General features: G+C 40.2%; 1 protein-coding gene across 1 annotated transcript in view; it reads left to right on the top strand.

Annotated features, from left to right (window-relative positions):
• SLC12A1 (solute carrier family 12 member 1) overlaps nt 1-12,850 on the top strand; it is an 89,284-nt gene that overhangs the window by 27,163 nt on the left and 49,271 nt on the right. Inside the window, exons 9-13 of the mRNA XM_055319582.1 lie at nt 4,928-5,012; nt 7,503-7,654; nt 8,807-8,914; nt 9,232-9,355; nt 11,136-11,237. Of these exons, the coding sequence (XP_055175557.1) occupies nt 4,928-5,012; nt 7,503-7,654; nt 8,807-8,914; nt 9,232-9,355; nt 11,136-11,237 (571 nt within the window). The remainder of the gene's footprint in view (nt 1-4,927; nt 5,013-7,502; nt 7,655-8,806; nt 8,915-9,231; nt 9,356-11,135; nt 11,238-12,850) is intronic.

Raw genomic sequence — 12,850 nt, 5'->3', positions numbered from 1 at the left:
GAGACATGGTATAAATCAAAATCTTATGTACTGTCTAAATAAATCGTGAAATAAACATAATAGTTGTTAAGTCCAAGATGATTTCCTCAAGGACGCTATCTTTAAGTGTGAACTTAGAGCAAAAGCTCAATACTGACTATTGATAAGAAAATGTAAGGGTATTCCAGGTAGAGAAGACAAAAGAACAGTCAGTCATGGGGATGCTGGAGGCAGTAAGGGATACCTCACAGTTCAACTGGAGAAGCTCTGATGAGGCTGGATGACCTTATAACATAAGGAGAAATAGCTATTGGTGGAACCTAAGCAAGAGAGGCCTGCCCTGGAATATATAACTCCATGAGAGTGGAGACCTTGCCTTTGGTTATATTCGTTGCTACTTCCTCAGAGCTAGTAAGGTTTCAATAAATATTTATTTATTGAATGAATAAAGGCATTTTGATTTGTCATATTAGGGGTCACAGTGCCATGGTAAATTCTTGAGCTGAGATACGGCATAAAATAGATTAGGTGGAGGCTCAGAAAATTAAGTTAATTTGTTCAAAATGGTTCAAGTAGTTAAGTATCACTGCTTAACAAAATTTAGTAATGGATGTGGAGCTTCCAGTTTTTCAGATTTGGGAAAGTATCAGAGGTCACTGATTTAAAATCCTGCAAACTGTAAGCACACATTTAAATGAAAGAATATTGTGCTTTCCTTAGAAACAAGTTCGTATTAAACACTTAGTCATCAGTTCAGCTCAGCCAACACTTACAGAGTGCCTACTGACAGCAGGCACTGGGGAAGCAAAGAACTCAATCCTCCCTTCTAGTTGCTCATGGTCTAAGGTGAAGACAGACTCCCTCTGTATGAGTCGTAAGAAGCAAGAACAGAATCATGCACAAGGGAAAGAAGAAATAGTAATCGCCTGTCCCTGAAGAAGCAAGGGGAGGCTTTCAGAGGATGGGGACACTCCATCCAGATTTCAAGGGGCAAACAGGGGTTCATCAATAGAACAAAGAAGAGGGAGACAGTCAGAACAGAAGGCCTGGAGTGTCATGTCAAAAGGCACAGGGAAAGATGCTGCTGATGGAAATTAATTTATGTGTGGATTGGGGTATGCAAGTAAAATCGCTTTAGCAAAATTTTCATAAGCATGTTTATAAAGGACCTTCTGTGTGTCCTGATGCTATGGGAGCAAGCAAAAACCCAGAAGATATCCCTGTCTAAAAATGGTAGCACATAAAGCTCCTTTCTCACAAAATGACTGTTGACTTGATTTAGAGGTGCTATACTACTAAGCAGTTTTATTTCTCTATCCAGTCTGTACTGAGAGTCTTTGAGTTTGAGCTGATACATAAAGAAAATGTAGAGAATGTTCTGTCATGATTTCTTTTTAAAAAAAGATTTTATTTATTTATTTGGGAGAGAGAGAAACAGAGATAGCAACAGCACAGGCAGAAAGGAGAGGGAGAAGCAGGCTCTCTGCTGAGCAGGAGCCCAATGCAGGACTCGATCCCAGGACCCTGGGACCATGACCTGAGCTGAAGGCAGGTGCTTAACTGACTGAGCCACCCAGGCACCCCCCTGTCATGATTTTCAAGGCATGTGTAATCATAGTATTATAAAAAGTTGCATTCTTTCTACTTTAAAATACTTAGGTGATTTTGCAATTAAGTGTGACTTTCAGCACATACACTACTATATTGTATTAAGTGGAAGTCAGAGACCCTTTAAACTACAGAAAAGGGAGTTTGGATGTTATCCCAAAACTAGCTAGAGACACTAAGGCAGTTAGTTCAGGGAGCAAGCTGTTTAGATGTGTGTTTTAGAGAGAGCCAGCTAGCAGCTTGTAAGGATGGATTAGAGGGTGGAGGGGGGTGATAGGTAGGGAGGCTGGGGGCAGAAAGATCAGTTAGACGATAACACAGCAGTCTGGACAAAAGATGGCATGTGCCCGATTTAAGGCCATGGCAGGGGGAAAGGATCAAAGGGGTCAGCTTTTGTTAGGGTTAGGAGAGGAAATGGAAAGAATGTTTTCTACGATGATCTGCAGTCAGAAGACATTATACATCACAATCAAGTTCACACATATAAAATTTTCCCCCAGCAGTTCTTAACTTTATTACAAATGATGTCTTCTGATACTGTCACATCAGTTCTATTTTATTGTATTCTTTTTATGCTGGGTGCAACCTACCAAATTGATTCCATGCAGTAATTGCTAAGGATAAAGAAGCACAGATCTGGCCATTTAGGTTGGCATGGCAAAAAAGGACATCAGAGTGGAGCTGTCTAGTAGGTCACTGGATTTATGAGTCTGGAGCTCTGGAAAGGTACTAAGGCGGGACTCGGAGCCATGGCCTGGATGAGTTCATCCAAGACTGTGCAAGAGGGAGGAGTGAAAAGGACCAGGAAAGTGCCCAGGGAACATTCAAAATATATATGGTAGAAAAGGTGGCCATGAAGAAGAAAGACAGAGCCATCTTGGAGGTAAGGGAACGCAACAGCAAGTGGGATCATGAAGGCCAAGAGAGGAGAATGCTTTAAGAACAGTAATTAACAGGAGGTGCCTAGGTGCCTCAGTCAGTTAAGCATCTGCCTTTGGCTCAGGTCATGATCCCAGGGTCTTGGGATTGAGCCCTGCATTGGGATCCCTGCTCAGTGGGGAGCCTGATTCTCCCTCTCCCTTTGCCCACCCCCACTCATGTTCTCTCTCGCTCACTCTATTCTCTCTTTCTCGCTCTCAAATAAATAAAAATTATTTTTAAAAAGAGAGAGAAGGAGTAATTAACATGACAAGAAGCCAGAGTGGTCAAATATGTTAAGAACTGAGAAGTGACTACATAGTGGGAAATGACAAGGAAACTTCACTACTTAAAGATAGTATTTCTCTGAGAGTGAAACTAGAAATAATCACAATATAATAGATTCATTTCAACTTAGTAAACATGTATTATTTACATACTATAGGGATATGCAAGATGTTACCTCTGTTCACAGCCTCAGAATCCTTCTCATGATGGCACTTCAGGTTGCCAGTGACAACAAGAGTTGGCACAAAGGGATGCTACAAAGCTCCCACCCTGAGCTTTCCATTTGTTAACACATTAATTCATAATCTGTAAATATGCACCAAGGAGAAGATTTGGGAGGTACTCAAATCAAGATAGTTGAGATGTGGCTTCAGAGATTCAAGATTAGGACGTGGTTGACACTCAAAAAACTGCAACCTAGTAGATTGCTTGTGTATTCTGTCTTAAGAAAAAATTGTAATATCTAATGAAGGAAGTTTCTATTTTTAAGTTACTGCTGGGGAGATGGAAACCAGCACTTAGAGTGAAAACTAAGAATTTGTCAGAGTCCTGGTCCCTGTTTAGGGGAGAGGGAGCCAGAGCAGACAGTGTGAATATATGATCATACATTAAGATAATGATATCTGGATTTATATTGGGCCAAGTCTGACCCTCATGTACGTTCTAAGTAAGTAATTTCAGAGTTTGTAGCGGATAGTTCTACATAAAAAACTAAGTTTGTGTGTTTGAGGTACATTACTGCCTGCCACTTTCTAATCCTTAGATATATGTCCTTTCTTTCCACTTAAATTAATCCTCCCATTTCACTCAGATCACAAGAAATAGTTAATCAATAAAATAAAACCTGAAACATACCATGAGTTGAGAGGTTGAGTGGGGCCCATTTCAACCACAATTACCTTCTTCTTCCTTTGACGTACTGTTCAGCTGCACCCATTAGCTGAAACCACTCTTGGAGACAATAGTTTGGAAGGAGGAGGCTAGGTATGTATGCAGCAGAACTGGCCCTATATGCAAATATTCCTAAAAAATTAGGAAGGACTCAATGACCACAGAGCAACGCCATAGGGCTGACTTGACTCCCATTAAGGACAAGTTCACATGTATAGTTATTCCCAGCTGTCAGGTTGGGTCTGCATGTACCATGTGTTGCCCCCTAGGATGGATTTGATCAGCAGATTTAAGTTAAAAACAAAAACAAAAAAAGCTCAAATTTTGACTGCATTTATTGCTTATTTGTATTGAAAAATCTCAGGTCCTCTGGTAGGGGAATTAATATCTACTGAGATTGTGCCTCCCTCAATTCAATATTTATTGACTCCTACTATATGCCAGGCACTGTCTTATAAGCAAGAATACATTGAAATCTCTATTTAATAATCCCTGTTAAGTTGGATTCAATTATTTAGAAATTATGCTGCTTGGAAATTTATTATGATATGATTTAGCCCCCAAGATAGGATATAAAATGATATATTATATATGATGTGAGCTCAGCCCCGTGAATTTATATACATTCATAAGCAAAAGAAAAGCCCATTTTCTGGTATAAGCTTAAATTTGCCTCTTTCTTTATGCCTGCTTATGGAAATTAAATATCTCCCATTGCAGTCATTCCTGAACTAGGTTCCAAATGGAGAATATGAGGGATTGGAGAATTTAGTAGATCATCCTTTTTGCTTCAAAGTTATTTTTTTCAAAGGCAAGTCTAAGCTTAGTACAAAACTAACACCCACACACAGAAATTGTCAAGGAGCATCAATATGCAGGGTATGTTTATGTCTTTCCCCTAATATTTTAAGGTCTGATACATCTGCATGAAATTCACAGGAGATAAAGGGAGGGAGATGCCTTTGTGGGTGAGCTAACTGGTCTACCTTTCTATAAAAACTCCATCACAGGCGGTTAGAGACTGCCCAAGCACCAAGTTCTAGAGATTTCTTTATTCACCTTGAATACCTTATATTTGTCCAAAAAGAGCTCAGGCTCTCTACTTTGCCATTTGCCTGATCTTTTCTTTAGAACCTGCCTCAGGAAGGGCAGCCTAAACATTTGAAAAATAGTAATAAATCCAAGTCATTTCTATTTCTTAACCCACTCTGTCTCTTCATCCCACCATGTTATTTCTTCAAAGGATCCCCAAGATGCCATCCCCAGAGGAACCATGCTGGCCATTTTCATCACCACTGTCGCCTACATAGGAGTTGCTATTTGTGTAGGTAAGCTGTCTATCTCTGATGTCAGAATGCCAGAATTACAAGGAATCTGGTCATTCTTCATGTCCAGTGGGCTCTCTGTGGATCACAAACAGAAAGTTTTTTTAAAAAACAATATTTTTAATTCCCTCCCTCGGTGCTTTAGGGGTTTGAATGCAATTAAGCTATGATACAGATGTTTCTGGGTCAGAGCCAGGGTAGAATTAATCAGATTGTCATTCTACCTGAACAGAAAGAGATTCCCATTTAGCTACTCCAGGTGATAATCCCACTGCCAAAGAAGCCACCACTCAGCATTTGCTTCCCTTGCCCTGGGAGACAGGTGAGAAACAGAGCAAAAGAAAAGAAGCCAGAAACAAAACAAGACAAAAACAAAAGCCTTAGGAATGTATGAAAGATATAGAATTGATAACTGTATCTCCTCCTTGCATTACTGTCCCTACTATGGAAATGCCACTGTCACCAGTTGGCAGGAAATCAGAACAAGACCCACCTGCCTGCAGTGTAGGGGGTCAGCCCTCACAATGCTCAGTATGCAGAAAATGTGTGGATGCACCTGCTGTTCTGAAGCTGACTTTCTTTCCACGGGCTGCCTGCAGCCACACCTCCTTCTGGCTGGGGGTCACTTCATGCTTATGCCATAGGAGGAGAGGAAGAAATGTGGAACACTGTTAGAAGAAAACTTTTCTGTGCACACTAGGGAATATAGCTCCCTACTGCGGAAGCTCGAATGACCATTTTACTGAAGGGCACATCCCACTTGTCCTCTGCCTGAAGGAAATCGGGGAAGCACATTGGTCTTCATTGGTTTCTGGAGAGAAAAGCAAAACCATTAACTTGAATTTTTGCTTCTCTCAATCTCTTATTTGAGGAAATTGGATAATGTTAGCTCTATTGCTGTGGCATTTCCAAGTTTAGTCACATGTAAAGAAATTTTATTCCAATACTTTAGAAAATTGACATATTTTTAAATGACATTGAAATCACCTTAAGTTAAATTTCCCAAATGGTTTCCTATCTCACACAAAGTAAAAATGAAGAAATGAGTAAAATTATAGACCTGAAATCAGAGTTTCTTCCAGTCTTTGCCTGGGGGAAAATCCCATTTCTATACTTTTCCCTGGAGAGGATGATAGTCGTGGGGTCCATAGCCTGTCATTAGTGCAAGTTATGGCTCATGGCTTGGCTTCATGAAAATTTAGGGAGCTGTATTATGCAAAAGCAAAGATCTACAATTCAGAAAAGTCAATTCAACATAGATGAACAATACAAAAAGGTAAAATCTGGAACAGATGGTTTTGCTTGGTAACCAACATTCATAATTTCAACTGTTTAAGCAGAGGCTGGGAGGCCACCCCTCAGGGCTCTGTAAACAGGATTCCTGTACTGATTATTTTAAATGACTCCTTCAGCTTGAAGATCCTTTTAAGTCTTTCAAAGATTCACAGGATGTGAATTCCATGGGTAAAATCGAGGGTTCCCATTAGTACTTGTCACTGGGCCTTCTCTTAAAATTATTAGCAAATAATGAAAATTCATACTGGCTGGAGTTTGAATAGCAAAATGAACAGTTTTATTGGTTGGGATTTAGTTTGTAAAATATTTACCCTTCACATAGTTCAGAAAAGTTTCTACAGATTTCACACATATATTCATATATTTCAATAATCCTATCAAATAGACAATGGCAGAGATTATAGTTATTCATAAGGAAAGTTGTTTAGTAAAATATGTACCAAAGATCTTTAAGAAGTTAATAACTCCATTTCTAGGAATCTATCCTAGAAAAATATTTTGAAATACACAAGAAAAAATGTAGGCACAAAGATATTCATCCTAGAATATTTATAATGGAATATAACAGAAATACCAAAATGGATAAAAATAATGGAAGAAAGTGATATTTGATAGAATATTATTTGACCATTAATATTACCAGGAAATCTCAATATTTTATCTCCATTTTCTTCATTATTTAAACGATTAACATTCTCTATAAAGTAGAATTGCAACTGTTTAAGAAATTGTGCAAGGACTATCATCAGTTGAAAACAAGGGCTCCGTTCTCTTAATTACCAGAATTCAATAATGCTATCCCTTAGGTATCTCACAGATGAGGAAATAAATCCTTCTACCTGAAAAAACACCTACTCAGTAGCATCAAGCCAGAAATATGAATTGAATATCATGAGCAAAGCACTGCCATGTGCATTTCAGAAAGTAAGAGAGATCCAATCCCCAAGTGTCCTACAAAGGTAGGTGAGAGCTTGGACCAAAACCACCCAGAGCAGTAGCAGTGGCAGACTGTCAGCGACAGGGGGCGCTCTCAAGCCCCTGAGGATGGGAACCTCCTCCTACTATGTCCCCAGGATGACAAGAGAGGATGGATGGCAGTGGACCTGCTCAGACTCACAGTAAACTGTGTTTTCAGTAGAAAACCCCATGGGAGCAGCACCCTTATAAAGAATTAATGAGCCATGATTGTTTCCCCAGGGGCCTGTGTGGTCCGAGATGCTACCGGAAGCATGAATGACACCATCGTTTCTGGGATGAACTGCAATGGTTCAGCAGCCTGTGGGTTGGGCTACGACTTCTCAAGATGTCGACATGAACCTTGTCAATATGGGCTGATGAACAATTTCCAGGTTTGAGCAGAAAAGAAAAAAGTTCATTGCTATTGTTTCCATTTGTAGAATGTCATGTGAGGCATAATGAAAGTTCTGACTTTGTAACTGATTGATTATTGATCCATTTGAATTCAGCAAGGAAAATTTTATGCATGAGGGAAGGGAGCACTATAGGCATTACATGGCACCAAATCCTGTGGTTACATTTATTGTGGGGTGGGGGGAGAGAACAGGCACTCCTATGAATTGCATCACCAGGGAAAGAATACCACCTGACATGCATCTTCGAATCAACTGTGCAAGATTTCATGGTGGGGAGAAGAGAGACTTAGGTAGTACTTGGAATGAACTTCATGCATGGACTTCAGTTTTGGGAAAGCCTCTGATGCAGTCCTCGGGTGCCTGGAAAACAAGGCCAGGAGGGAAATTGTGAGTGGCAGAAGGGGAGGTAAACAAGGGGGGAATTAGGGAAGTTGGGAAAACTGTGGAACTGGAAACATCAATTTGTCTGAATGATTGGTGAGTGGAGGGAGAGGCAAATTTGTCACGAAGGCTTCATTCATCTAGTTTAACAACCAACAAAAAGAAATTAGCTCAGCTGAAGTCATTATTCCAAAATATGACTTAAGCTGATAGAATCTCATCATGTCTCAGATCTAAAATTATATTTAATGAGCACAGAGAAAGCAAAGGTTTGAAAAGCCTCTATGTGCAAGAAGGACAAGAAAGCCTGAAGCTTTTCAAAAGACCTGTAAACAGCTGAGCCCTCCCCAAACCCTATTAAAATACCACTTTCTGCTGGATAGAATTTCCCCATCGCCAAAGAAACATATGCCCACAAATCACGAGGGAAATGTCATCAAATTCTTTGAAACCATTGCCTTCTTTATTCTTTCCAGTATCTCCTGGATGTATTGTGGTGAGCCCTTCCTATTTTTATAAACAATGATAACAAAATGGCCATTTCCATTTTGAAACAACAAATGTTAAGAACTTGAGAATGAAGCAAGGGGGAAAGAAAAATCTGGTTAGAAGCAATTAGCTTATAAAGGAGATTCCAAATCACGGAAAGCAGAAGGGGAAGCATTTGCATAAGATTTTGGCTTTGTTTGTGTTTGTTTTTTAATTGTCCATTGGATGAGTCTCCTGACTTGAACATCTTTTCTCAAGGTCATGAGCATGGTGTCAGGGTTCGGCCCCCTCATCACTGCTGGCATCTTTTCTGCAACGCTCTCTTCAGCCCTGGCCTCGCTCGTCAGCGCACCCAAAGTGTTCCAGGTAATTCAGGCCAAGAGCATGTGCTTCTCCCTACGTCTGTTTCCACTGAACATGGATCAAGCTGAAATACTCATTCTCACCAGCAATCATTTTCCATCATTTTCTGAAACAGTTTAACGTTTGCATCTGGCTCAAATGCTGTCTGCCACATAGTCAAGATCGATTCAAATAATATAAAGAATGATAAACTGCAGTGTTAACTTGTGCCTATATTGTGTATCACTTCATCTTTTTCCAAATCTTCTTGTTTGAATCACCTAGGGAAAATGACTGTGCATAGATATAAATGACAAATTTCTCCTCTTCTTTTCCATTAGGCTCTGTGCAAGGACAACATCTACAAAGCCCTGCAGTTCTTTGCAAAGGGATATGGGAAAAACAATGAACCCCTGAGAGGATACATTCTCACTTTTGTTATAGCCATGGCGTTCATTCTTATTGGTTCGTATTTTTCTTGTGCTTACTGGAAGCCAAAGAATTCTTCTGATTACTGATAGGGTTTTCCTTTTAGCTTGAGGAATTTCCTGTTTTGAGTTTAATATCCCAATTGGTAATATTGGAGTCTAAGAAGGAAATGAGGAGTTCATGTGTGTAGAGGTTTTGAGGGCTTGAGGTAGACTTCAGACTTCAATCTCTTCTTTGAATTCAAATTTTGGAAATCCATCCAACCAAATGCAACTGAATCCTTCCTCCAAGCTGCCCTATATCATCTAATTCGAGAGCCTTCCCCAGCTGCCACCTGTCTCTACAGTCTACTGGCCTGTAGCCAGCAGGAGAATCCAAGGGTCATTTACAAAATGTGGTCCATTGACCGCCTATATCAGAATCAGAAGCACTTGGGGTTTGTTAATGTGCCAATTTTTCAGACCCAACCCTGGAGTTAGAATCAGAGTCTTTGGTGATAAGGAACCTGCATGTGTACCCGCTCCTCCAGAGATTCATAGGTCACTGAGGTTTGAGAACCACTTGCCAAGACTATCATCTCGGCTCCCTCTCCCTAAGCAACATAGAAACTGCTGCATAATCTTGGAGAGGCACATTCATCAACTTTAGCCTGCACATTCCTCATTCCTCCCCAAGGTGCCACCTTTGCTGGTGAGCATATGAGAGGAGAAGAATCAAAAAGTGAGGCCACGCTAATTCTGCCTAGAAGGGCAAAGCCTTCCTCAGCACAGTGGCACCAAACAATAAAGGCTCATCGTCATCACGTAAGCTCAGGAAGTGACTGTAATTCCTGAATCGTCATAAGATTTCTACAGGGTTGAAGAGGGGGAAAATATAGCTATGTTTGTTAGATTTTAAAAAAAAATTAAACAAAAAGTGATAATGTACAGAAATGTTTCCATTACAAAACCTAAACTGTAAGACCTCAAATCATTGCCCTGTAATGCATGTATGTGATCGAATAGCCAAAGTGTTAAAAGAAATTGTACAAATTAAATATTATCCTTAAAAATCACTCAGAACAATGATTAGCTTCATGGCACAAGCTTCAAGGCAGCTATTTTTGCCTACTTCCTGGCTGGCATCCATGGTCGAGAATCACACCCAGCTGCCACCTGCATTTGCATCACAGAGGTTGATAAATGAGAATGTCTCTAAATTATTTCTTATATCATACAGTAAACCATTCAACTACGATTAAATTATACCAGATATTTAGCTACTGGGGTAATCATTTTTTTTGGCGAACCTTGAGAGGTAGAACTCTCTAGAAATGGTAAGAAAAGAAAAGGGCCTAGGACTAGCAAGGGTTTTGAGAGCCAGGGAGAGCAAGATGGGTATAGAGATTTCCAGTTAGGCATTTCTGGTACCCTGGTATTTAACTAACCTGTCACTCTGTAGAGCTTTTTGCTTATATCCATAGCAGAGAAATAGTGCAGGATTTGGTACCTCTAGAAGGGTGACTGGGAAATTTATCATCTGCCCAGTACCCAAAACCTCCACCCGTGCCCATTTGAATGTTTGCTAGGCAGAGGCCTTATATATTGTCTTTTTCTCATTGGGAGGTTTTCTTGCTTCTTGCTTTATGGAAACCCTGAGAAAATATTTTTAAATAAATACAATCCAAAAGAAAAATCACTAACTTCTTAAACTTTGACAGATGCTAGCTAGCTATGTTTTCAATTGCCAAATAAAGTCGAGCTTCCAGGCTCTGACAGCTGTTCAGCCCCTGGTCTCATCACTCACGCGGACATGCTAACTTCTGCTTCATTCACAGCGGAACTGAATACCATCGCCCCCATCATCTCCAACTTCTTCCTGGCCTCATACGCACTTATTAATTTCTCCTGTTTCCATGCCTCTTATGCCAAATCTCCGGGTAAGTTGACTCTTCAAAAGTAAAAGAAGCCTAAGCAGACAGTTTGTCTCAATAAAATGAAATAAGTCAGTGAAAAGTGCTCAATCGGTGTTCATATGTTTCCCTATATCCTAGTGGGCAACGTAATCCACTTTATTTTGGTGAGTTGAGGTGGGGGGACTTCTGAAATAGAAAAAGAGTCATTTGAGCAATGGCCTTTTTGACCAACCGTAAAGTCAATTTTCTCCTGCGGCAATAAATTATTCATTGCAAGAGAAACCACATTTATTTCAGCAGTAGAAAAACACCACTATTTATTTCCAGGGTGAAAGTGACCACAGAAGTGGAATAAATGTATATATTTGAAACTTCCTTACTATCAATTTGTTTCCTGCCCATGGTGCAGAAGAGAGGGATGAGTAGTTCCCATAATTACCTGCTGAGTACAGTCGATGCAGATTCGTGTTGAAGCCAGTGACATCCCTGCCCTCCGCAGACTGTGGTTGAAAGAGGTGCAAAATTTCACACCAAAGAAACTTTCCTATCTTGTCACCTCTCACTTCTTCCTTTCCTTCGTTGGCTATTAGAATTCCTTCTGCCTTTCCACCAGAATAGATACTCATCACTATTGACCTTCAGAAAGTTCTTCACCATGAAGACCTTTATCAGGGATATAAGCTCATTTCCCTTCCATTAGGGCCTGTTGTGGTCTCAAGCCTCCTTCAGAAAACCTGCTGCCGATAAGACAAAATACAGATGGAAGGACAGCTTTCATCCACCCAAGGCCACTAAGCTCCAGAAGAAAACTGAGGAATTTTGATTTCTGTTGTGTCATCTTCCTTAAAGCAGTGAACAGAAAGTTCTAGTCAGTGAATACAAGTCATAGAAATGTGTGCCTCTGTGCCATGTTATGTTTGTCTTTGAAAAACAAGGTGAAATAATAGAGGCGGTAAGGGAAAGAGTAGAAATGATGAAGGGAAAAAGAAGAGAGAAAAAGAGAGAAGAAAAAGAGAAGACCACGTAGAGACACATAGATATACAAAACCACAAAACAACACACACAGTGCCCCTGTGACACACGCACAGCCAGACTGGAAAAATGACATTTCCAGAGATGTTATCAAAGTGCTATTTCCATCTTGTGGCCATTTCAGGAATTGCTCCTGAAGATTTTGAAAGCTCTGTTGTGTTTTGGCAACTTCAAATGTAAAATGTACTTCACCCATAGGCCAAATGCCCTTCAGAGTCTCCCCAGCCTGACCGTGCTGTCTCCCAGTTTCTGTATTGCAGAGAAATAATAGAACACAGGAAACTCCCTGTGTTTATCCATGAGAAATATTTTCACTGTAAAATGCAAAACTTATTAATGCATCAAGTTTGAGAAGCCATTGCAGAAAAATTTCACACACACACCCTTTCCATATATGATTATTACTATTTTTTAGATGATTATTTCTGAAAGGGCAGGTACTATCCTCTTAAGGTAAAGACAGAGCTAGTAGGGAGTTAGTGGCTTGACTTTCGATGATGCTCTGCCTTCTTCATGGGAAAAATAGGCCCATTGTCTTAACTTTCTCCTTCTTGGGCCACCAAGGAGTTTCTTCCCCTCCTTTCTCCTAGACCCCACTCTTCTC

The sequence above is a fragment of the Nyctereutes procyonoides genome, unplaced genomic scaffold (assembly GCF_905146905.1).
Source record: "Nyctereutes procyonoides isolate TBG_1078 unplaced genomic scaffold, NYPRO_anot_genome, whole genome shotgun sequence".
NCBI lineage: Eukaryota > Metazoa > Chordata > Mammalia > Carnivora > Canidae > Nyctereutes > Nyctereutes procyonoides.
Note: the sequence above shows the minus strand (reverse complement) of the source record. Positions and strands in the feature narration are given on the sequence as shown.